Here is a 26,771-nt window from a genome sequence, read left to right as displayed (position 1 = left end):
TACCATTGGCCAATAACACATGAATTAGTTATATGTATACATATCATCTGTGTTTTCTGTGGTGACCATGATGAGATTGTTAAAAACTGAATTTCTAAATTTGATATGAATGGAATTTTTCTATTTTCCTTATATAGACCACTTTCCCCAAACACTGGTCTAGACCAGTTGTAAAAGAATTAGTTGGTAGAATTTTTAACTGATTTGTAACTGTATTAGTTTTTAGGTATATATGTGCACATATATACCTTTTTTATAGAAAAATCAACTTGTTCTAAATATGTGCTTGCATAATTTTATATAGAAAAAAATGTATCTAAGAATTTATTTAGATCTTCTGCAGGCCTAGAAAGTGTTAGCTACTTTCCTAACCATCTGAACCTTCAAAGAAAAAGTTTCAAAACTAAAACTTCCTGAAGGCAGCCTTGTGGATATTTAAAACAACAACAACAACAACAAAAATACCTTGTATGGCACCCACATTTACCATCTACTGTCTCCTACATATGTTTGACACCTATGGCCATTTTAGCTTAGGCCAGAGTACAGGTGTATACATATCTTTCTTTTTTTTTTTTTTTTTGTTAAATTTTATAGCTACTTTTATTTTTATTTATTTATTTATTTTTGGCTGTGCTGGGCCTTCGGTTCGTGCGAGGGCTTTCTCTAGTTGCGGCAAGTGGGGGCCACTCTTCGTCGCGGTGCGGGGACCGCTCTTCATCGCGGTGCGCGGGCCTTTCACTATCGCGGCCCCTCCCGTTGCGGGGCACAGGCTCCAGACGCGCAGGCTCAGTAGTTGTGGCTCACGGGCCCAGCCGCTCCGTGGCATGTGGGATCTTCCCAGACCAGGGCTCGAACCCGTGTCCCCTTCATTAGCAGGCAGATTCTCAACCACTGCGCCACCAGGGAAGCCCCATATCTTTCTTTTTAAATCACACTGCCTGTCTTATTTTCAGCCCATATTCTAATTTCCCTAAGTCAAAGAAGTAGCAACATTTCCCTAGTTTCTGTAAAAACACAGATGTAACGTGATATCAGTCTAGTTGCGTGAGCAATCATAGACATTTAACCTGGTTATTGCCTAGTTGGTAGACAATGACAGTACTTATGATACTAACACTTATGCCTCACTCTCCATTTTGCTTTTAAATTGTCTTTTCAATGTCGTTTTTGTTCTGTTACTGGCAATTTAGTTTTAAAGCATCATTGTTTAAAAAAAATTCAGAATAAAAATTGAAGCACATCATTGTGCTTGATTATGGTGTTGCGTATATAAAAGAAATAAAATAGATCCTGTTAGCCTGAAGGTACAACACTGAAGTTTAAATAAATGTGAAATAGCATAGTGATAAAGCATATGTGAAATTTTTTTCAACAGTAGTCAAATAGAGAAGATGTTGATGGAATTTTCTGATATTTACACAGTTATGCCAAATGAACCATGGGCTTTTTTTTTTTAAGCCCCAGTATGCTTTAGATGTTATTTTACTTTAAAAAATTTAAGATCAGATAAAGGTATGACTGAGAGTTCTGCATGAACTACTTGCTCAGATTTCAGATGGATTTTCCTGTGCTTCCTGTCTTCTGTATTTGCAACTAGATGATCTCTTTTTTCTGTTTGGGTCATTCACATATGTGGAGAGTTGGTGGAATTTGTTGTTTTAGAGCTCTCTTAAATTTGTGTCTGAAAAAAAAATACAAATGACTTTCTAGTGACTGAAAAACAGGTAGTAGATAAATATTTTTCTCTAGGAAACAAATAATATTCTTATTCTGGACCGTTTGAGGTTAAAGTTTTAACTTATTTGCTTATCTCTCTGACAGTCTTAGTATTTCCATAGAAAACTTTATGCAGAAGACCTTTATTCTTATTACAGAGTACAAAAATCTGGTAGTGCAGGATGCATAATAGTTTTAAAATTTCAAGTTGAGTTCAACTTCCAAATAATAGATTTTTGTTATCAATTGTTTATGCTCAAAAGGTATAAACTCTTTTAATATCAAATTAATTGAAAATACTATTAAAGAGGTAAATCAGATACAATCCCCTTCCAATAAGTAATTTAATTCCAATAAGAAATGAGTTGTTGATTAGCTATGCTAATACTTTGTCCATTTTCAGTGTGGATGAGTCAGACTTGATTGCACAGTTTGGGGTCATTTATTGAACATTCTTATTTGCTCCAATGAGCTACCTAATTTGGGTTTGTTTTTGTTGTTTTTAAAGGTTGCAAGGCCTTTAGTGTTTATCTTTCTATAAAGTTAGTCTTCAGAAATATAGATTAATTCTGGCATTAGCATTATTTTTCTTATTGTACTATTGTTGAATGAATGAGAAATGAAATATAAATGGCAGATCTGATATGCTCTAGGAACTCAAAGTAAATGAAACACCCTTCTTATTTCAGTGAGCATTTGTTTATTTTTAATTTTTTATTTTTTTTCTTATTTTTTTTGGCTGCGTTGGGTCTTCATTGCTGCGCGCGGGCTTCCTCTAGTTGTGGCGAGTGGGGGCCACTCTTCGTTGCGGTGCATGGGCTTCGCATTGCGGTGGCTTCTCTTGTTGCAGAGCACGGGCCCTAGAGTGCACGGGCTTCAGTAGTTGCGGTGCATGGGCTCAGTACTTGCAGCGCACAGGCTCTAGAGCGCAGGCTCAGTAGTTGTGGCTCACGGGTTTAGTTGCTCTGCGGCATGTGGAATCTTCCTGGACTTGTGTCGCCTGCATTGGCAGGTGGATTCTTAACCACTGCACCACCAGGGAAGTCCACATTTATTAAAAAATTTTTTTTTAATTAATTAATTTAATTTATTTATTTTTGGCTGTCTTGGGTCTTCATTGCTGCACGTGGGCTTTCTCTAGTTGTGGTGAGCAGGGGCTATTCTTCGTTTCAGTGCGCAGGCTTCTCATTGCGGTGGCTTCTCTTGTTGCGGAGCACAGGCTCTAGGCACGCGGGCTTCAGTAGTTGTGGCTCGTGGGCTCTAGAGTGCAGGCTTGGTAGTTGTGGCACTCAGGCTTAGCTGCTCCACGGCACGTGGGATCTTCCCAGACCAGGGATCCAACCGGTGTCCCCTGCATTGGCAGGTGGACTCTCAACCACTGTGCCATGAGGGAAGCCCCACATTTGTTTATTTTTTAGAGGTTCTCATGTTGGGGTTTGTGAGCTGAAGGGCTTCAGGGAAACCCATGGATTCCCTCAAATTATATTCAAAAATATTTGTGCTTTTCTAGGGTGTATATATATATATATATATATATTTGTGCTTTTCTAAGGTGTTGATCCATAGAGTTCATCAGATTTTGATTTTTTTTAAAATACTGATTAAGTTTTTAATGTCTATAATATACATAGATGCCTGTCTTTTTTTTTTTAAATAAATTTATTTAATTAATTAATTAATTTATTTTTGGCTGTGTTGGGTCTTCGTTTCTGTGCGAGGGCTTTCTCCAGTTGCGGCAAGTGGGGGCCACTCTTCATCGCAGTGCGCGGGCCTCTCACTATCACGGCCTCTCTTGTTGCGGAGCACAGGCTCCAGATGTGCAGGCTCAGTAGTTGTGGCTCACGGGCCCAGTTGCTCCGCGGCATGTGGGATCTTCCCAGACCAGGGCTCGAACCCGTGTCCCCTGCATTGGCAGGCAGATTCTCAACCACTGCGCCACCAGGGAAGCCCCTCATCAGATTTTTTAAAAGCTCTTGCTATCTAGAAAAGCTTAAGGAGACAGAACACATCTAAGCATACATTAGTGAAATAAATGCTATAGGTTAAAAATAAAGATCTTTGGGAGATTAGCATAAACGTTGGAGGCTCACCATGTTTAGCATCCTGTAGAGGACCCATTTGATATAGGCCTTTGCCTTGTTGTGTATAGTGACTGGTGTACAGTCATGCTTGTATCATTGAGGGTCCTGGTAGTAATGGATGGTTTTTTGGAACATAGTTTAACGAAGGGGCTATTTGCAGAGTTGTGGGCATAGTTTAAAGTAACCAAAAAGGGATGATGAATCACCCAGGTACTAGCACCAGTTGGAAACAGTTATCCACTCAGGCAAAGAGGCAAGGGGTTGGGAACTATGCTCCAGAACCCAGTGAGAGTTACAGGTATGGAAGAGGAGCCACTCAACAAGAGCCATGGCCAAAGAGGAAATATAGCAGGGAATAAGTTGTACTATTGTTTCTACCTCCTTCCACTCTTTGCTTTTCTGCTGATGCTTCCTGTTGGGAAAAAGTCTCATGTGCATAGCCTTTCAACCCCTTTTGGCCTCGTAAGAATGGGTCTTGGACTTGGAACACTTCCTTACCAAGAGATGAGGAGCTCACACAACCTGTACTTTGTGGGATTATCGTCCCCTGTTTCAGGCTTGCCCCCAGCTTTCAGTATTTCAGACTCTAGGGATAGTGTGGGATAAAGAGGGGGAGGGTGCTGGTGGGCCAATTTCCCTTTGTCGGCTGGCTGGCATCCACTAGCCATATGAGACTAGTGCACATGACTGGAGCTGATCTTACTCTGTCTCTTCTCTATGTGAGTAAATCACTGTTCTACCTAGTGCTTGACTGTTGTGTTTTCCTTCACAACCTTGATACCAAGATATAATGGGCAGAAATGTATAGAGTCCTTTTCTGGGATTGGTAACCAGTGCATGGTGTTCTGTTCAACACTTCCTCTCATTGGCCAAATCCAACCAGAAGCGAGAGAGGGCAAGTGAGGACTGGATAATGTAGTCTTTTGAGATAAGGGAAGACAGAGGTAAAGAGCAAGGCAGAGAAGGGTGGAAAATGAATCTGGAGAGACAAATGGAGAATAATCATCAGAGTACTTAATACTTAATTTGTTAAATTAAATTGAATTTTTAATTGTTAAACACAATTGAGCCTTACGTATTGTTAGATTAAAGTGAAAAATGATCAAATGTCTGATGATTTAATGTTTCTGATATAAATACCTTGACATAAAAAATCTCTTTAGGATAAGGAGGCAACTATTTGTCTCATATGTATATATTTGAATAGTAGAAATAATAAAAATGATGCAATAATCAATCTATAAAAATGTGAAATTAAAATAACTTTTCAAGACTTTATGTTTTTCAAATATGCATTTTTCAAAATGTGAAAATTTGGATTATCTAATCTAGAGAAGACCAATTCATTTTCCACGGCCTACCTCAAAAACCACTTCTGTGAATCTTTTACTTGGACAAATTTAAGAGTTTATGAAACATTGTTCGTATTTCTGTTACACCACTTACATTCCTAATAGCTAGTTATTCTTATTGATAACATTAAAGTGGTTCACGTTTACTGCCTGTTTACTATGTGCCAAGCCACTGTGCTAAGTCCTGTACATACATTATTAATATTATCCTCAGAATAACCCTAGAAGTGTAGATATTATTGCTTGGTGCTTGATGCATTGGTGGATGGAACAAATTCCACAAAGGCCAGAGATCTTTATATTCTTGTATTAATATTTCTACAACATTTTGGTTTTGTGGTTATTGTTAGTATTCATATGTTTATTAGCCATTTAGATTTTTTTCTATGAAGTCCCTGACCTACTCTTTTTTTTTTTTTTAATATTTTATTTATTTATTTATTTTTGGCTGTGTTGGGTCTTAGTTGTGACACACACGGGATCTTCGATGAGGCATGTGGGATCTTTCGTTGCAGCACGTGGGCTCTTTGCTGTGGCACGTGGGCTTAGTTGCCCCGCGGCATGTGGGATCTTAGTTCCCCGACCAGGGATCAAACCCGTGTCCCCTGTATTGGAAGGCGGATTCTTTACCACTGGACCCACCAGGGAAGTCCCCCTGGGCTCTTTTGTTCATTTTCTACTGGATCATCTGTCTTTTTAATGTGGAGGAATTCTCTGTATTTTGGGGTATGTGCTCATCGTTATGTGTTGCAAATGACTTCTCCCATTCTGTGGCTGGTTCAAGCTGAAATATTAAGAATACGTCAGATCTTCATAGGCAAAGATAAATATTTCTAGTCAGATGAAAGAATAAACAAGTTTTATAAGGAAGGAAAATAAATTCACACATGAAAACAGTTGAGTACTTTTTTAAAAATTTTATTTATTTATTTACTTATGGCTGAGTTGGGTCTTTGTTGCTGCGTGCAGGCTTTCTCTAGTTGCAGTGAGCGGTGGCTACTCTTCATTGCGGTGTGCAGGCTTCTCATTGCTGTGGCTTCTCTTGATGCAGAGCACGGGCTCTAGGCGTGCGGGCTTCAGTAGTTGTGGTGCGCTGGCTCAGTAGTTGTGGCTCGCAGGCTCCGTAGTTGTGGCGCACGGGCTTTGTTGCTCCGCGGCACGTGGGATCTTCCCAGACCAGGGCTCGAACCCGTGTCCCCTGCATTGGCAGGCGGATTCTTAATCACTGTGCCACCAGGGAAGCCCCATTTGAGTACTTTGGTTGGACTGAGGATCCTTAAAGTGAACCAATGGAAAATAAGCCTGGAAAACTCAAAATATGTAGCCCCTGGGAAGCTCTAGAAAATGGCAAAAATATACCTCAACAGAACACCTTCTTGAAATCAATACTCGTTTCCCTTCAGTTCAGGAGTAATTACGTCTAGACAACCTGAAGGGAACCTCAAAGACTGTTTGGTCTCTTGCTAGCTAGCTCTAGGCTTGTCCTTCTCTGCCAGGGAAAGAATCTTCCTTTACTGAGATTGCCCTAGTGCTCTGCCTGGTGAAAATGTGAATCTTAGAACTGGAGCTGAGGACTTCCCTGGTGGCGCAGTGGTTAAGAATCCGCCTGCCAACGCAGGAGACACGGGTTCCAGCCCTGGTCCAGGAAGATCCCACCTGCCGCAGAGCAACTAAGCCTGTGCGCCACAACTACTGAGCATGCAGTCTAGAACCTGCGAGCCACAACTACTGAGCCCACATGCCACAACTACTGAAGCCTGCGCGCCTAGAGCCTGTGCTGCGCAACAAGAGAAGCCACCGCAATGAGAAGCCCGCACGCTGCAGCAAAGAGTAGACCCCACTCACGGCAACTAGAGAAAACCTGCGTGCAGCAAGGAAGACTCAGTGAAGCAAAAAATAAACAAATAAATTTATTAAAAAAAAAAAGTCTAACTCTTTAACAAAAAAACAACTGGAACTGAGGAGGGGAAACCTAGATGAACTTTCCTCATCTTGTCTATGAAGAGCTCTAGACTTCCAAGAGAGAGTTACTGGGTGTTAAAGTTAGAGCACCTTCATACAGTTGGCCTTTGTGTCTTGATGTTTATCCTTATAGAGTCTCCTCTTGAAGACTTGGGGCTTTGATTTCCTAAGACTTGCATTCCCTTACAGAACTTGAAAACTGATGGCTATAGGGCTTTTCGGTTTTACTATCCATCTAGTCTCAGCCTCCATCTTATGATTTCTGCTGTACTGTTGTGAAATGACTCCATTCTATTCCCTAGTGAGATTATTGTAGCTTTTTTTTTAGTTTTTGGATCTTATGGGTTTGCCTCTTTCACCACTAATCAGACAAAAACCGTTTCTATAGTGTCTCTCCTTAGTTCTGATCCCATCAAAATTTGATTTGGCTGTAAGTACCTGAAAACTGAAAATAGTAGTAGTATCTTAGGAAGACAATTTTATTTTTACCTCATGTAAATAGAAGCAGTCCAGGGGTGCTGTGGCAGCTCCATGATCATCCAGGACACAATCTCCTTTCATCTCATTGTTCTTCCTTCCTTATCCGACATGGCAGCTCCTGGTATAATGTCTAAATTGCAGCCAGCAGGAAGGAGGAATGGAAAAGGAGAAGGACATTCCACCGTCCCATGAAGGACTTCTCTGAGGCTGCACACACCACTCTGCTTATATCCTATAAGCCAACACTTAGTAAACATAGCTGTACCTAAGTCTAAGGGGGGGCTTGGAAATATGTGTCTGGCTAAAAATAGGAATTTTGATCCTGTAGAAGAAGGGGAAAATGGATCTTGGGGGGGCAACCGTTGATCTTTGCTACATAAAACCTTCTTCTGTTGTGACATATATTTTCCCAAGGTGGTTAAGGAGAAAAGCATAGACTGATATGGATTATATAACTAATTTAAAATTTATCAGGATGAGCTCATAACTTTAAATTCTGAATTCTTGGCTCTTACTGTAAAAATTTTACATTGATCTAGAAAGGTAGAAATAAGCTAGCTCTTAAGTTATTCATCATTTTTACTAATTTTTCGCAGTTTGACTTCTTTTCTAAACATGGATACATTTTATCAAGTTTTTTAAATATAGCAGAGTCCATTGAGCATTGCATATGTAAAGGAGGAGGAAATATTTACCTTTTAGCTTTATAGAAGATAAATACATTAAACCCACTATTAAGAATAGTCTATAGAAAACATTTTAGCAATAGGTAACATAAAAGCTCTTGGTTAGAACAAATTCAAATACATGGAAATTAAATGAAATCTAGAATTATTTTAATTCACTGAAAATTAGCTGTAATCCTGAAGATTTTTAAAAATTCTACACCGCAGAGCTTGAGGAAAATGTGTTATTAATCATAATTATTCTCATTATTTAAAATGATTTACTTAAAAAACCCAGTATGTAACACTATAAGTGATAATCATTTTTTCCTCCATAGGCAGGAAGTTTGATAGCTGTGGGACTGGGTATTGCAGCTCTTGGATTTGCAGGTAAGATAAATAAAGGATATATATCAATAAATGTTGTAGGAGAAATATTTCCAAATGGCTTCTATAGTGATTCATGAGAAGACTCTTAGTATTCTGAGGTTTTTGGCTTTAAGACATACGTTCCCATTCTTTGCAACATTTATAGTCACTGAAGATTTGTCAGCGTAGCAAATCTAGATAAACTTTGTAGTGAAGGAAATTAACGATACAAAAGCTAGGAAAACTAGCCCCAATAATAATTGATCCTCCTGACATTTTTTTAGTTTGAGCTATAGTGTACTATTAAAAAATAAAATCTCTTTAATATGAAGCAGTGTAAGTGATAATGGGGCTCTTTTATTCTCCCATATTTTTTTCTTGCCGATAAAAATATGCATTTTCTGAGCTGTCAGTTCTTTCTGATGAGCGTAGCCATTCATTATAGTATATTTATCATTCATTTTAACATGTTGGTGTAATTTCTTTGACAAACCCAGGAGAATTTCTTTTACTGCCAAAATCTTTTTAGAAAGAATAGTTATAAAGATTTAAAGTAAAATTGCTGTCTCTTCTAACCATTAATTTATAGTTTTAAATTGCATAGCTATTCTCTAATTAAATGTTAATCTGAGAGCATTTCCTTGTTGATAAAGATTTACATTTTTCATTTAGCATTTGTGTCTCTTAAGTTCCATGGATTTGATCTTGTTAATTGGATCTTCTTTTTAGGTGGAGCTACATTCCATTGTGGTTATATGCAGTGAGATCCAATAGAAAAAGAGACATAAAAGATTTTGTTTTGTTTTGTATAATATTTAATTCCACACAACTCTATTTAAAGCACCTTACCAGTAAGAACTTTAAAATCAGGAAGATCAGTGGTTCAGATTCTCTTGGTTCTTGTACTGTCAAAGTCTTGTGTCTCATATAACTATAGTTAACTACTTACTGAGGTTTCATGAGAAGAGTATCATGTCTGAAAAGGAATTCTGACAAACTTGCCCATAAACATAAAACAATTTTTGTATTAATTACTGTAGCAGAATAGGCATAGTTATTTCAAATGCAAATGTAAGATTTTTATTTGAAATTAGAGAAAGGTATACTTTTGCCAAGGTCTTCTTTCTACAATGAGAAGAATTGGTGTATGTATTCTATACATACTACTCTGTTGCCAAATTCAGTTTACTAACTAGAATATTAATAGCAGGCAGTTCTCTTTCAGGATTAAATACGACTGAAGAGTAGAATTTAGGAGAAAGTACCCCTAGACTATTGGAACTAGACCTTCTCCTTTATGGTTAAAGTAAATGTCCAGATGTCACTTCTTGAAGCCTTTAATTGCTTTTTTACACTGAGATTGCATGATTGTGGTTTTGAAGGAATTTTGAGGTACTTTAAAAGCCATATTTTATACTGTTATAGAATCAAATGGAAGTTGATATTTATATAAGAGATTTAGATGAGTTAGGGTTCCAGCTTCATTTAATTTTACTCTATTTAATGTTCTACTTGATCTCAAGAGCTTTTTATCTCCTACTTAGATTGGCTACTTCACATCTTCCTATGTCTAGCATCCTTTGTTTTTCACTGTAACATGTTGTTTGCACAGGAATGACAGTATATTTAGACAGGTTACTTCTTTTTTTTTTTTTTTTTTAAGAAATTCACGTTCTTTTATTTATTTATTTATTTATTTATGACTGTGTTGAGTCTTCGTTTCTGTGCGAGGGCTTTCTCTAGTTGTGGCAAGTGGGGACAACTCTTCATCGCGGTGCGCGGGCCTCTCACCATCGCGGCCTCTCTTGTCGCGGAGCACAGGCTCCAGACGCGCAGGCTCAGTAATTGTGGCTCACGGGCCCAGTTGCTCCGTGGCATGTGGGATCTTCCCAGACCAGGGCTCGAACCCGTGTCCCCTGCATTGGCAGGCAGATTCTCAACCACTGCGCCACCAGGGAAGCCCAGACAGGTTACTTCTTATAAAATATCTATGTAGTTGAACTTTCCCAGTAGAAATCTTGATTTGCAAATAACATTATGGTTAGAAATTGAATTTAAGTTCAGAGGGTCATAACTGGTTTTCCAGCAGAGCTTTGGGAAAAGAGACCCTAGTATTAGTGGACACACATTCTGATTAGGGTACAAAAGGTAAATTAGCCAGATAACATTTTATTCTTGTTTTATACCCTCAAAACAATTTAGGACCTGTTTTTCTATTGATACTTAGTTGTCCAGACTCAGAGGAGTTTTGATTATTAGGATGCCTAAGAAAGGAAAGCACTAAAATAAAAGAAGCTTTTAGGAGAGTAGTCATCCTCAGTGAGAAATTGAGTGCTAGGATGTTATTGTTTTTATGACCTGTAACGTATAAAAGTAGGATTTTATACATAACCATTGAAATTTTCTAATTTTCTAATTATGAACTAAAGCTTAATTTAATAGCTATGAAAATTATATTAAAATGAAATCTGTCCTCCATTTAATAAATTAGAAATTTGAAAAAACGTGACTGTCTTTCTGGTAGATTTTGAGATAGTTATTAAAATAACATATATAAAGTAAACTATTAATAAATACTATGGTGAGCACTTTGTGGGTGTTGGCTTTCATTATAGAAAATATATTATATTTGCTTTTATTCCTGTTACTATTTAGGTCGCTACACATTTCAAATCTGGAAACCTCTAGGACAAGTAATCACAGAAACTGCAAAAAAGATTTCAACTCCTGTAAGTTAAAAATGGCTTTAGTTAGAAATCTAACCTTGCTTTGATTTTAGTTTATATGCCATTATTGATAGTAATTCAGAAAAATGTTTTGGATTTTCATACAAATGTTTGTATCATTGGCAACTTTATCTACTTTATTGATTTAGTTTCTTTTAAGTTTCTTGGTCATGTTATTTTATACCTAAGCTTATTCCTGACTTTGACTTTAATTATCATATTCCTTTAAGTAGTATTACATCAACTTTGAGGTAATTTATTTTCCTTGTTTAATTAGTATTCATTTAGTGATTGTCCTGTGCCAGGGGCTAGGCATAGCTGGTGAACAAAACAGACATAGTCCCTGTCCTGATGGAGCTTACCCAAAAGTTTATTTCATCTTCAAATTTGAAACTAGTTTCCTCGTACCACCACACCTGGCTATCTATCTCAAACATAAAATTATACGATTCCAACCTTGAAACCTATAGGGCTTATATGTTCATCTACCAGCATTACAGCTACTCTGCTGAGCTGAATATAAGTAAAAAATGAATGATAGTAGGTATCTAAAAAGCTATAGTGTGGTGAACTGTGGTTTGTGACCACTGGAGACCATGCAAAGAAAACTCACTGAAGCAGTACAACATAAACATTGATTTCTGGGAAACAGAAGATCTGGGATAGATCAGTTTGGCTTACAGCAATTTGAGAATGAATGGCTTGTTTTAGCAAAGGCATTATAGGCTTGTGAGGCTTAGTTAGTCATGAACAATAACCACACTTTCAAAGGATGACATACTATTTTATGACAGATAATTAAACTCGGGGTCAAAAGAACTGCAAGTGATTTTGCAGACTTATAAATGCATGTCTGTGATTAGAGGGAGCATGTGTTTATTTTCTGTTTTCCTGTTTATATTTTATTTGGCTAAAGTATTAATAGGAATTTAGCATTCATTCAATAAATGTTCATTAAGCACCTACTACATACTGGACATTATTGTGGGGAGTGGGAGGTAGTCATGAACCAGACAAAGACACTGCCCTCTAGGAGTTTACTTTTTAGTGGAAACAATTAACAAATAAATAAGATATATAATATGTAGAGGTGTTGAAGGTAGAAGTTTAGTTTTCTTTAGAGAACTAAATCAGCGTAAGAGATTGATTCTTTAACAGCAGAGAGGAATCTATATTAGATAGGTCTGGGAAGGCCTCTCTGAGAAGATGAGGGAGCAGGCCATGTGAACATCTGAAGAAAGAGCTTTCTAGTGGGAACACTGCAAAGGTTCCGAGGTGGAAATGAGTTTAGCAGCAAGAGTAACTCCAGTGGTGTATGTGGAAGGAATAGTGGTAGTTTGGGCCCAGATCACTTAGGGCCAAATAGACTGTGACAAAGACAGCAGATTTTGGTTTAAGTGTGATGGAAAGCCTTTGAAAGGTTTTGAGCACATGGGCAACATGATTACCAATTTAGGTGATCACTCTGCCTGCTGCAAAGAGTATAGACTAGAATGAGTCAGAGGAGAAGCTGTGAAACCTGTTAAGAGGGTATTGAGATAGTCCAGGGACTTAGGTGATGGTGGCTTGACATAGTTATTTAAATGTCTTTCCATATGTTTATGTATAGCAAATTGAGAGACTTTCAGAAATCATTTCTCTCCTGTTATGCTGATCTTCAGCAGATATATTTATACCATAAATAGACTTGTGTTTTGTAGAACTACATTATTTAACACTGAAAGGAAAAGAGAGAAAGAAAATGAGAAACATTTCACTGCTCTGTGGAGGCTCACAGATAAGGTAGAATAGTTTAAAAGATTATTATGGGTACCCTGAATGCGGCCCCTGCATTTCTTTTTTCTTTTCAAAGGTGTCTGTATTTATTTATTTATTTATTTATTGGCTGTGTTGGGTCTTCGTTGCTGTGCGAAGGCTTTCTCTAGTTGTGGCGAGGGGGGGCTACTCTTCATTGCAGTGTGTGGACTTCTCATTGCGGTGGCTTCTCTTGTTGTGGAGCACGGGCTCTAGGCACGCGGGCTTCAGTTGTTGTGGCATGCGGGCTCAGTAGTTGTGGCTCGCGGGCTCTAGAGCGCAGGCTCAGTAGTTGTGGCTCACGGGCTTAGTTGCTTTGCGGCAGGTGGGATCTTCCTGGACCAGGGCTCGAAACTGTGTCCCCTGCATTGGCAGGCGGATTCTTAACCACTGCGCTACCAGGGAAGTCCCGACCCCTGCATTTCTTAAGGAGAGAAAAGTGATATGTGCCCCCTTTCCCTCCCTTTTGTGGGCTTCAAGTTAAGACAAGTGCCTTTTGATAAATCTGGCCCCTTTTCCACAAAGTACTACTCTTGCAGTTTGCAGTGAAACATCTTGGAATATCTTTATCATCATAATTATACCTCAGTGAAGATAGGAGTTTTTAAAATAATTCTTTAAATATTAATTATTCCAGGGAAATTGAGGAATGAAATATATACATACTTTCTCTTGGCACTGATTCCAAAGAGCCAAATTCATAAGCACACCATTTACAGTGTTTTGATTTTGTAACTGTGTTCATTATTTAATCAAATAGAGTTACTAACAAATAGGGACTATAGTCGTGTATCAATAAATCCCTGTCACTCAAAGGAGAATGTTCAAGGCTCAAGTTCCTATGGGTTCTCTTTTCATTTTTTTCTTAAACTTTATTCACTTCTTCGATGCTTTAACATCATCTTTTTCTTAAATCTCATCTTTCTTTTTCTCATGCTTTTTTCCCCATTCTTCTGGAATGTTGCCTCGAATAATTTTGTTCATATGGAATGCGTGGAGAGTTTGTTTATTTCCCTCTCACTGTTATCATGTAGCTGCTGGCTTCTTGGAATCTGGTGGAGCCAGTATTAGAGGGACACTACGGAAGTCTCTGCTCAGACTGAATCTCTGTGCCCACCTTTACACTTCCCTGCATACTCTCAGCCACATTTTTTGGTACTCTCAGACTTAGCCAGATTTTCTGGTGTTCTTTTTCCTTTGTACACTGCTTGTTTTGATTTTGATTTTCTTTTGTTTGTGTTTTTGGTTTTTAGGTTGGGGTGATTTTTCTTTGTGTGTTTGTCTGAGTGCCGGAAATTTGGGGGATTTTCTCTTTATTATTGATATTCTGAAATTTCACAGGAATTTTTAGCCTTGGCTTATGTGAAAATTGTCTATTTTTTGTTCTGTAAGATCCTCATATATTTTTTCTTTATTTTTTCCTTCCAATGTGTCTCTGCTCCTGGAACTCATACAAGTGGCCTTTCTTAGCAGTTGGGTAGATTTACTTCAACAGTTTAATTGAATGAGAAGATTGGCAGTGTGCTGTGAGCACGTAGGTGGCTTATATCAACAGTCATGTCATGTCTCTTCCAAATCAAGGAGCCCAGAGGCAGTCTTGGAACCTCCAGAACCCAGGAGTGGTTGAGTACTATGTGTATTTTACTCCTTGGCATAACTCTTCAGCCCTCTGGGTTCAGTGTGATCTGCTGGTACTCTCCTTTGCTTCTCTTGGGACCTACCACCCACAGTTAGATGCATCCGAGGCTGTGATTCTCTTTCTTGGCCTGAGGGCTAAAGTGGTAGGTGGCAGGCCCTTATGCCCTATACTAATGGAGTTAGGAATGGTCTCTCTCTGCTGTACTGGTTTAATTAATTACCCTGATGTTATTTTTTGTATTTATTGACTCTGAATTTAGTCAGAGGGGCTGCTAAACTGGGGCTACTGTGATTTTTCTATATGTGCAGTCTTACCTGTTTTCAATCTTCCAGGATTTCTTTAAACTTTCTGGTTTGCTACTTGATCCATTTCTTGTTTTCTAGCCCTCTTATGGATTTTTCTTGTTTAAAATATCTCTTTTCTCATTTCAAAGGCACTTTGGAAAGCAAAAGACTTTTATTATTCAGTCTGCTGTTTTGAACCAGTACCTTTTACTTGATTTTTTAAAGTATTAATGTATATTATTGACCTAGCTATTGTCTAATTACCTCTAATTTTTTTCTTGGGGAAAAAACCCCAAGTCATTTATCTTCTTTTGAGGCTTTTCTTTTTCTATTTGTGAATTTTTCTTTTTACTTGAATATAAGTTTTTTAAATTGGACTTACATTGTTTGATGGTTAAGTGAAATTCATGGAAATAACACTAATTAAACTCATCCTTCTGTGGCTCTATAAATCAAATAGATTATTATACATAATTAAAGTTTATAGTTTATGGTAAATATGTTTCTTCTCTTAAGACTGTAGAATGATATATTTTCCTGGTTGTTTGGAGGGCTTTTATGTTTCAAGTGATTGATTAAATTAGCTAATGAAGACTTTAACTTGGTTCGTTCACATCTTCTTTAATAATATATAGCACTACAGCATTCAATGTTAATTTTAGAAGGAAAATTATTTTGATTTTTGTTTACATATAATACTTTATAAATAAATAATACAAATAATAATTTTTAAGGGTTCAGGGTGTGTTCCCATAGACAGCAGAATAAGTCCCACTATTACTGTTCTTGGAAATTCTATTAGAAAAATCTAACCATCTACTCCATCTGTTTGATGATATAGTTGTTCCTTATTGTAATCACATTTTTTTTTAATTTAAACATTTCCTTGACCCACCAGTGTTGTCAGAAAATACTTCTGCATTGTCTATGTCTATATATCCTAATATAATGTAGTATTGGTGTATTACTTGTAAGCTTCAAAGGGCTTACAATTTCTTTTTAAAATTATGTAATGTAAAACCTAAATTCCATATGAGTTTAGAAGGCAATGATTTTTTTATGAAGTAGCATGAGCAGTTTTTTTTCGTTGTTTTCTCTGTCTGCCTTTCTGTATATAGCCCCCAAATATTAAATGTCTATCCTCAAAAATGATATAGTTCCCTTAGAAAGATTGTGATGATTGTATATTTACTTGTAAGCTTATTTGTAAACAGGTCAATGTTTTAGGGTATGAGCCTCATCCAGATGCTAGACTTTAAGTAACTTTTTCTTAGTCTCCTTTTCTACCTGGAAAAACAAAGTAAAAATTTGCTTAGATATAATGGCTACTTTTAAGGTTAATGAGCTTTGTGAATATAGTGGAAATGACAGTTCATGAAACATCATCAATTTATGTTTATTATGCTGAAAATTTGGAGCTCACAAAGGTAGATACTCATAAATATTAGGGAGTAAGGTATGCATCTAGTAAAAATTTTTGATCACCTGAGAGAAACCTTCCAACCAGCTGTTCTTCCTCTGTTAAGTTTTTCTATTCCTTTATATATATTCCCCTATATATCTCTTATTCCTTATATATTCCCCTGTGTGTGTAGTGCTTGTGATATATAGCATAATTTGTCCACATTAGTATGTGTACTTAACAATTTGATTCCCTCCTCCCCTCACAATTTGGAGGAGGGGGTTGTTTTTTTGTTTTCTTACTAGATTGTTAATTACTTGAAATTTGGAATAGTACATCATATTCCTCACAACTACTGGTACATTGATAGATTAGCATCTATGTGATAAAGGGCAGAACTTCACTTGTCTCATTTGAAAAGTTCTGGCACATAATAGGTGCTAATGTATTTGTTGAATGAGTTAATTGCCAGGGAATTATTACCAATGGAAATTTATGACAAGCTGTTCAAAGAGAATAGCTTACACAAATGACCAGATCTGGCTCCTTAGGACTCATTTCTTAAGCTCTAATAATTTACTTGGTTTCCTTTTAGTCCTTTTTTTTAAAAAAAAATTGTATATGTAACTGTGTTTATTGTTGAAAATTTAGAAAGTAAAAATAAACATGGAGAAAATAATTATTCATAATTCTACCACCCCAAAATAACATTTTGGTGTATATACTTTCAGATTTTGTTATGCAAGCATACACTTATTTGTTTTTCCTTAGAAAAATATAGGTTCACGTTTTAGAAACATGCACGCATTCAATCATGTGTGAATTTTTTTCCTTCTAAAAGCTGAGTTCATGCATCCTGTTTTCTCTAAGAGCTCCTGAAGAGTTGTCTCTCTGCTGTCTCCCATTCCTTTCCTCCTGTTCTCTGTTTTTTTTTTTTTTAATTTATTTTTGTCTGCGTTGGGTCTTTGTTGCTGCGCACGGGCTTTCTCTAGTTGTGGTGAGCAGGGGCTACTCTTCTTTGTGGTGCGCGGGCTTCTCATTGCTGTGGCTTCTCTTGTTGCGGAGCACAGGCTCTAGGCGCATGGGCTTCAGTAGTTGTGGCTCGTGGGCTCTAGAGCGCAGGCTCAGTAGTTGTGGCGGGCGAGCTTAGTTGTTCCACGGCATGTGGGATCTTCCCGGACCAGGGCTTGAACCCGTGTCCCCTGCATTAGCAGGTGGATTCTTAACCACTGCGCCACTAAGGAAGCCCTCTCCTGTTCTCTCTTAAACTCACTCTAATCAAACCTTCACTTCCAGTACCTTCACTAGACTTAGATTTACCAAAGGGTAAATCCAGCCGTCAGTCCTCAGTTCTCATCTTACTTGACCTATCAGAAGCACTTCAAACTATTTTTCACTTCCTCACTTTTGGCATCTGCTTTTCCTCCTCCTGCACCGCTAGGCCGTCACAGTTTCCTTTACTGATTCCTCTCCATCTCTGTGCCACTAAATGTTGCAGTTTCTAGGGCTCAGTCTTTGGACTTCTTATCTACACTCCCCCTCTAGGTGACCCTCATTTAGTCTCACAGAGCACCTTTAAATACCCTCTGTGTACTCATGACTCCCAGATGTTATCTCCAGGTCAGACTTTTCCTCCACTTACATAGACATTTGAAACTTAATGTAACCAAAACCAATCTCCTGATATGTGTTACCCACAAGAAACAAATAACAAATAACCACTCCTTCTCTAAGTCATTAATGGCAATTTAGGCCAGAAACCTTGCAGTTATTTGCAGAGTGAGACAAAGTTTAGCAACCTGGTAGTTTATTAGAGAATGCTCTTAGGATCAACAGCTCCAGAAGGCAAGAGAAGGAAGAAGAATGGAGGGATAATTTAAGCTGCACTGCAGTCTTAGTAAAAGGCCTGAGGCAGCCAGCCCCCCCCCCCCCCCCCCCCCCCCCCGCCCCCGAGCTCTGACGCTCAGGTGACTCATCGTGATTATCCCGATTTGGGGCAAGAGGCCGTGAAGCTAAGTGACATCACCTGGGAGGTAAACATAGCTAAGAAGTCCAAGGACTGAGCCCTGGAGAACTACAGTGTTTATACCCTGACGTCAGCCAGTCATCAGCTAGAGACCCTCCTGCGAAGGGAGCGTGAGCTTGACATTCTTCAGCCAAGGCAATTGCTGGAGTTTGACAGCTGAGTGCTGTCTGCCAGCAGCTGCCCCAGTGTCTGAGGAGTAAGTGCCTCAGCTCCGAAGGGGGATCTGTGCAGTGTATAGCAGCGTTTACTGCATCATCTTTAGTTCCCTGCTTTTTCTCATATCCCATATTCAATCCAAACAAATGTTATTTCTGCTTTCAAAATACATCCAAAATCTGACAGCTCTCACCTCCTCCTCTACTATCACAATTGGTGCATACCAGCATCATCTCTTGCCTAGATTACTGTTATGTCCGTCCTAACTGGTCCTCCTCCCTGCACTCTGCACCTGTCTTCTCTCCACACAGCAGTTAGAGTAATTCTTCTAAAGCCAAGTCAGATCTGTTACTCCAGTGCTCTGGTTCTCCTGCCACTGAGAATAAAATCCTGAATCATTTCCATTGCTTCCAGGGCCCTCCACAATCTGGTGCCAGTTATCTCTGCTACTTCATCTTCCTCCTTGCTCAGGCCTCTCCAGCCACATTGACCTTCAGTCTAGTCTTCCGGTCTCTTGGCCTCCCTGTCTAATATCCTGATGGTCCTCCCCACCTTGTCAGTTTCTCCTCTTTCTCAGTCAGCCAGTCTAGTAGGTTAAAAAGATGTCTGTCATCTCTACAGTAAGTGACTTGGTCAAGGTTATCCAGTGAGAAAATTACCGTAGAGCTTAGATAAAGTTCAAGCCTTTTGCTTCTACTGACCTGTTTTATTCCTTCAGTGTAGTGTTTATCTTGGTCATAATTTCTTGTAGAGGATTATTGTTTAGTGCTCTCCCTCCCCACCTCCCACAATTCCAAGTTGACTTCTGGAAAATACATTACTCTTATTGCAGCTGTGTGATGGGATTGAGGTCATGCCACCTCATACGTGGAACTAATTATTTCTTGCTCTTTCTTTCCTGTATAGAGCTTTTCATCCTACTATAAAGGAGGATTTGAACAAAAAATGAGTAGGCGAGAAGCGAGTCTTATTTTAGGTGTAAGGTAGGTGTGCTGCATATGTATTATTTTGTTCTGTGGCTAAGTTTGTCTTGAAAAAGGAGAAAATGTGACAATAAAGTTATCCTTATATTTTAAATTATGAATAGGAGGCAAAGGAGAAAATATCAAATTTTTACATTTTAAAACCTCAAATCTAAGAGCTTATCCTACCACCCCTAAAAAAAAATCAGGCGTATTTGTGATGTGCCTTTATTTCTTAACAAGGAGCTACTGTATTTGAATACTAAAGTTCCAATGCAATTATCAAAATAACCTTTATTGTGACAATGAATTCTTTCTGGATTCAGTTTTCTAATTTGATATGTATCATATTTTCAATTATAACATGGGATCTGTTTCACAGTTCTTTCCTCGTTCCACAATTTGACATCTAGCATATTTCGTTATACTTGTTTTACCTTAGTATCCATTTATTGTCTAACTTTGGATAGTTTGGAGAAAGTTAATGATATTATGTGATTGCTGTATATCATTTAACACTTAAAGTTAATAATACATCCCCTACCATAGATTTACCAGTATCTATATTTGTTTACCTTATGTTCCCTTAGAGCTCACTCAAATTTTTATGGAGGTTGGTTACAATATGTTACCTACAACACATCTTATGGTGACTTAGTCAACATAATTAAGGAGAATAGATCATAAAGTCCTATATCAACAGAATTTTTTAATCTCTTTTAGATTAGCAGATATTTAAGGCCAAACATTTTGTAATTTCTTACGACCAATCAAGAAAAAACAAAAAGGTGGGTAGGGGAGGAACAGCTCAATTTAGCTTGGTGCTTCATTTAAATATAAGAAGAGATGGGGGCTTCCCTGGTGGCGCAGTGGTTAACAGTCTGCCTGCCAATGCAGGGGACACGGGTTCGCGCCCTGGTCCAGGAAAATCCCACATGCCGTGGAGCAACTAAGCCCGTGCGCCACAACTACTGAGCCTGCGCTCTAGAGCCCGCGAGCCACAACTACTGAGCCTGCGTGCCACAACTACTGAAGTCCATTCCCCTAGAGCCCATGCTCTGCAACAAGAGAAGCCACTGCAACGGGAAGCCTGTGCAGCACCATGAAGAGTAGCCTCTGCTTGCTGCAACTAGAGAAAGCCCATGTGCAGCAATGAAGACCCAATGCAGCCATAAATAAATAAATAAAATAAATAAATTTATTAAAAAAAATAAAAAATAAAAAAAAAGAAGAGATGGGCTCTCTCACTGAGAATACAAAAAAAAGAAATGATTTTAAGCAGGGGAAACCAAACTAGGAAATTAGCTATATTTCTAACTATTCTTTGCTTAATATTATTCAGAGTGGCATTGTTATTTTTCTTGGGCCCCCATATCATCCCATTCATAGTGTTGAAATGTGAATATGATGCACATTATTAAACCAAACACAAAGTTTTTGAGGTATCATTTAATATCATCCAAGGTACTCCTGTTTTAGGAAAGATAATTAGGGGTTGACTTAAGATACATAGTTATAAAGTTTTATCCCATTGAGCTGGAAACTGTACAAAATTTCACAAGGAAAATTGAGTGGCTAACAGCACAGACTCTGATAACAAGTGAATCTGGGTACAAATACCAATTTTACCACCTGTTAGGTGTGTGACTTCAGTCTCATCATTTGTAAAATAGAGAAAATATTAGTTTCTACTGCATAGGGTTGCTGCGAAGATGAACGCATATGAAGTTTTAGCATAAACGTAGAACTTGGTAACTACTCAATAAATATTAGCTAAGCAGACAGATCCTCATCCTGATTCTGTTGCTGAGGCACTTATTATTAGCTTTTCTGCCCTTCAGCTTCTTCAGTTTTGATTTGGAATTAATAATATCTGCCTTGTCGGAATTTATAATGACATGAGTGATACCTTTTTACCAAAGTGCCTACCAAATAACAGGTGCTGAATAAATGTTGGCACCGCTCTATTCCCATCTCTATCATGAATGCAGAAGCTAAATATTTGCCCTTAACACATTAAGTAGAAAGGTGGAACTTATTTGCTTTCCTCTAGCCCTTTTTTTCAGTCAGGCAGTGTTGATTTTGAGGAGATTCTTTAAGGTGTGAATACATTGCTGTGGTTCCATTTTCTGTGATAAGTGAATCCAAATGATTTAGACTACATAACAAGTAGGTAAAGACAAAATGGAGCTGACTCTGTTGATACTCTATTTAAAAACAAAGAAACCCCTATGTTACTAGATGACTATGTTACTAGATGACTCTGTATATTCTTACATATTGCGTTAAGCCTGAAATATTTTACTGAGCTGCCCAGGAAAACTTAATATACCTGATATATTCTGAAATTATGCACACATTTGTGATTTTCAGACTTTCTAAAAACGTCTGTGGAACTCTGTTTAAATGTTATTCAATAGACTGATAGTAGAAAAAGATGAGACCAAAACTGCTCGATTTGCTACAGGATCAGGGAGCACTACTCTGTTCTACACATCGCACTCACCTACTCCCAGTCAGATGCATTCCAGGGAGCAGTTGGAAATCCCTGATCTAGGCAAAATGATATTTAAAGTTACATTTTCAATTTGTGGTGGAATTGTCTATGCTGGAGATATATCAGAGCTACATTTAATTTTTAATGCTTTGTTTAAGAACTAGGATTCTCTCATCTTGCTTAATCTTTACAAGACCAGTATCAAGGAGCTTATCTCCTATATTTTCTTCTAGTAGTTTTAAGGTGTTAACATCTAAGTCTTTAATCCATTTTGAGTTAATTTTGGTGTGTGGTATAAGATAAAGGTCCAGTTTTATTCCTTTGCATATGAATGTTCAGATTTTCTGTTCCCAATAAACACTATTTATTGAAGAGACTATCCTTTCCCTCACTGTATATTCTCTATTCCTTTGTTGTAAATTACTTGACCGTATATGTATGGGTTTATTTCTAGGCTCTGTTCTGTACCATTAATCTATGTGTCTTTTTATGCCAATACCATACTGTTTGATTACTAGAGCATTTGTAATATATTGATAGATTGAAATCAGGAAGTTTGATGCCTCCAGCTTTGTTCTTCTTTCCCAAGATTCCTTTGGTTATTCAGGATCTTTTGTGGTTGGTTCCATACAAATTTTAGGAATTTTTGTTCTATTTCTGTGAAAAATGCCTTTGGAATTTTGATATAAGTTGCATTGAATCTGTATAGTGCTTTGGATAGTATGGACATTTTTAAAAAATTACTTCTTCCAATCCATGAGCACAGAATATCTTTCCATTTATTTGTGTCTTCAGTTTCTTTCATCAGTGTCTTCTGGTTTTCAGTGTACAGGTCTTTCACCTCCTTGGTTAAATTTATTCTTCGGTATTTTATTGTTTTTGATGCAATTTTAAATGGGATTGTTTTCTTGATTTTCTGATATCTTGTTATTAGTATATAGAAACACAATAAATTATTGTACATTGATTTTATAGCCTGCAACTTTACTGAATTTGTTGATTAGTTCTAACAGTTTTTTGGTGTAGTCTTTAGGGTTTTTTATATGTAATATCATGTCATCTGCAAATAATGACAGTTTTACTTCCTCCTTTCTCATTTGGATGCCTTTTATTTCTTTTTCTTGACTAATTGCTCTGGCTAGGACTTCCAATGCTATGTTGAATAAAGGTGGTGAGAGTGGGCAACTTTGTCTTGTTTCTGATCTTAGAGGAAAAGCTTTCAGCTTTTCATCATTGAGTATAATGTTAGCTGTGGGCTTTTCATATATGATCTTTATTATGTTGAGGTTCGTTCCCTCTATACCAACCTTGTCAAGAGTTTTTATCATTAATGGATATTGAATTTTGTCAAATGCTTCTACATCTATTGAAATGACTATGTGATTTTTATCCTTCGTTTTGTTACTGTGGTATATCACATTGATTGACTTTCAGATGTTGAACCATCCTTGCATTCCTGGAATAAATCCCACTTAATCATGGCATATGATCCTTTTAATGTATTGTTGAATTCGATTTGGTAATATTCGTTGAGAATTTTTGCATTTGTGATCATCAGGGATATTGGCCTGTATTTTCCTTTTCTTGTAGTGTCCTTGTCTGGTTTTGGTATCAGGGTAATGCTAGCCTCATAAAATGATTTTGGAAGTGTTTCCTCCTCTTGCATTTTTTGTAAGAGTTTAAGGATAGGTGTTAATTATTCTTTAATTATGTAAAAAATTAAAAAAAAATTTTATGTATAAAAAAGTCCTGGACTTTACTTTGTTGGAAGTTTTTTGATTGCTGATTCAGTCTCATTAGTAGTAACTGGTCTGTTCATATTTTCTAAGATTCAGTCTTGGTAGGTGCTTTGTTTCTAGGAATTTATCCCTTTATTTCTCCTAGGGTGTCCAATTTGTTATTGTATAGTACAGTTCACAGTAGTCTCTTATCCTTTGTATTTCTGTGGTATCAGTTGTAATCTCTCCTTTTTCATTTCCAATTTTACTTGAGTCCTCTGTTTTCTTGGTGATCTAGCTAGTGGTTTGTCTGTTTTGTATATATTCTCAAAAAACTGGCTCTTCGTTTCATTGATTTTTGGTTTTTTGGTCTTTTTAGTCTCTATTTCATTTATTTTCACTGTAATCTTTATTTTCCTTCTACTAATTTTGGGCTTAGTTTGTTCTTCTTTTTATACTTCCCTGAGGTGTAAAGTTAGGTTGTTTATCCGAGTTCTTTTTTTTCCCCCTGAATGTAGGCTTTTATTACTATAAACTTTCCTCTTAGAAATGCTTTGGCTGCATCCCATAAGTTTTGGTAGGTTGTTCATTTGTCTCAAGATATTTTTTGATTTCTCTTTTGACTTGCTTTTTGACTTAAGACTTATTTATTTTATTTGTAGAAGAATGTTTATATGCTTATGTAGCAATTGATAGTGTATTTTAACATGTTTAATAATCTGTTATTTAACCCTAGGAGATTAGAAGTAGCAAGTAACTGGTAAGTAACAGCTAGGGACTAGAACACTGGCAGAATTGAGGATTGACAACTGACAGCAAGGAAGGCAGTGTTCAAAACAGACAGAAAAACTTAAATGGGTAGCATTTTATGACCATTTAGTAGAAGGGCAAGCAAACCTCTGGAGACCTTGAGAGTTTCTTTGCACTTAATTGATACTCATGATAATGCTTTTTGAGTCATTCAAAATATGCTAGATTAGATTATTTATACCCCATTTTTTAAAAAGTAGGAAATGTAATACATTTTCATAAGCATTCTTTATGTTCATGATAATAACTACTATTCTTTGAACACTAAATGTTTGCCAGGTCATGCTCATCCTTTTGCTTATATAATCTAATTTGTCCTTAAAATAATCCTAGGAGGTATGCTTATGAGAAAATTTTGCTTGTGAGAAAATTATAACTCAGAGAGTTCAAGTAAGCAAGACAAAGTGTTTTTTTTTGTTTGTTTTTGCTGCACCACACGGCATGTGGGATCTTGGTTCCCCCACCAGGGATCGAACCCACATCCCCTGAAGAGGAAGTACGGAGTCTTAACCACTGGACCACCAGGGAAGTCCCAAGACAAAGTTTTATAGATTATGAGTGATGGATTTAAACCTGTGTCTGAATATCTCTAAAAGTTCCTGCTTTTAGCCCCTATAGTGTGGTTCATCCATATAGATTATTTTGAGTTTCACAGCAACCACTGTGTACTTTGAGTCAGCTACTGTTATTTCCATTTGAGGCCCAGAAAAGCAGCTTAGATAAGCTAGTATAAATATTAAGTAGGAACACCAGGATTTTGTTATTATTAATGTTAATTTTTTTCCTTACCTGGAAAATGTACTAGCGAGAAGGAGTTCCAGTACTGGATAAATTAGGTTTTACAGGAATAATTTTAGGTTTATTTAACTTTCTCCTTTAATTTTTGTTTAGAGCATAGGCTCTAACAGCCAAGCTTTTCCCATAGGTTTTTCACAAAGCTAAATAAATTATGAGCTATGAAGCGTTTTGAGATGTTCTGTTGAAAGATAATAATAGTAAAAGCTAGCTATTATGGAACATTTGCTACACACCAGGCACTGCTGTAGCACTTTGTTGGCATCAACTAATTTAATCCTTGTAATTGCTCTATGAGGACTATGTTGTTCCTAACCCTGTTTTACAATGAAGAAACTGAAGCTCAGAGAGGGTAAAAAATTTGACGAAGGCTACCCCATCTTTCATGGCAGTGCTGGGATTAAAATCCTGAAGTCTGGTAGCCCTAGAGTTCAAATACCTGTTTGTTACATTATATGTACTGCCTTCCCCTCAAAGAGCTTGAAGCATAAACTTTCAAACTCACAGTAATAGTCTACAGGCTATGATTCTCCTATCCTATATATTGTGTATATGTTTTTTTAATTGAGAATAAGGACTGAAGGAAAGTACATGCAGCATTGAATATGATTTATTTTGATGGTTGGTAGAATGAAGTGACAAGCTGTAATTTCATATTTATCCACAAGATGGTGAAATTCTCATTAGTTTTTAATTTCTTAAAACTCATATAAACCATTAATTTATAATCTGCATTTGACACTATTTGTTACAAGCACTTTAATTTCTTTTTACAGCCCATCTGCCGGCAAGGCCAAGATTAGAACAGCTCACAGGAGAATCATGATTTTGAATCACCCAGATAAAGGTAGGTAAAATTCCTGTTTTTCACAATATGTGGATCAGAATATGCTCTGAATTCCTTTCAGTTTACTTAAGCTCATTATAAATGATATATAGCTGAAATGGAAATTTATGTGTCACACGTGTTGTGATTTTTCTTATAAATAAATGAGCCTTTAGATTGGAGTTCAGTGACCCACCGAAGTGATGCATTTATAGTTATCAGTTTTGGAAAACTTAGTTAGCGATTTCTATATATGAGTATCTAACCCCTGTTTGAGGCGCCTAGCATTTTTTAATCTTTTTTAAAAATATTTATTTATTTTACTTATTTATTTTCTTTATTTTTTTGGCTGCGTCAGGTCTTAGTTGTGGCATGCAAGGTCTTTTGTTGTGGCGCGCAGGATCTTCTTTGGGGCACGCGGGCTTCTTTCTAGTTGTCGCACTTGGGCTCCAGGGCACGTGGGCTCTGTAGTTGTGGCGCACGGGCTCTCTGTCGAGGCGCATGAGCT

General features: G+C 37.3%; 1 protein-coding gene across 1 annotated transcript in view; it reads left to right on the top strand.

The window, feature by feature from the left end:
• The window catches only part of DNAJC15 (DnaJ heat shock protein family (Hsp40) member C15), a 65,406-nt gene that overhangs the window by 19,179 nt on the left and 19,456 nt on the right, over positions 1–26,771 (top strand). Inside the window, exons 2-5 of the mRNA XM_036831125.1 lie at positions 8,598–8,649; positions 11,284–11,357; positions 19,562–19,638; positions 26,214–26,284. Coding sequence (XP_036687020.1) covers positions 8,598–8,649; positions 11,284–11,357; positions 19,562–19,638; positions 26,214–26,284 — 274 coding nt within the window. The remainder of the gene's footprint in view (positions 1–8,597; positions 8,650–11,283; positions 11,358–19,561; positions 19,639–26,213; positions 26,285–26,771) is intronic.

This window comes from Balaenoptera musculus, chromosome 18, assembly GCF_009873245.2.
Source record: "Balaenoptera musculus isolate JJ_BM4_2016_0621 chromosome 18, mBalMus1.pri.v3, whole genome shotgun sequence".
Classification (NCBI taxonomy): domain Eukaryota; kingdom Metazoa; phylum Chordata; class Mammalia; order Artiodactyla; family Balaenopteridae; genus Balaenoptera; species Balaenoptera musculus.
Note: the sequence above shows the minus strand (reverse complement) of the source record. Positions and strands in the feature narration are given on the sequence as shown.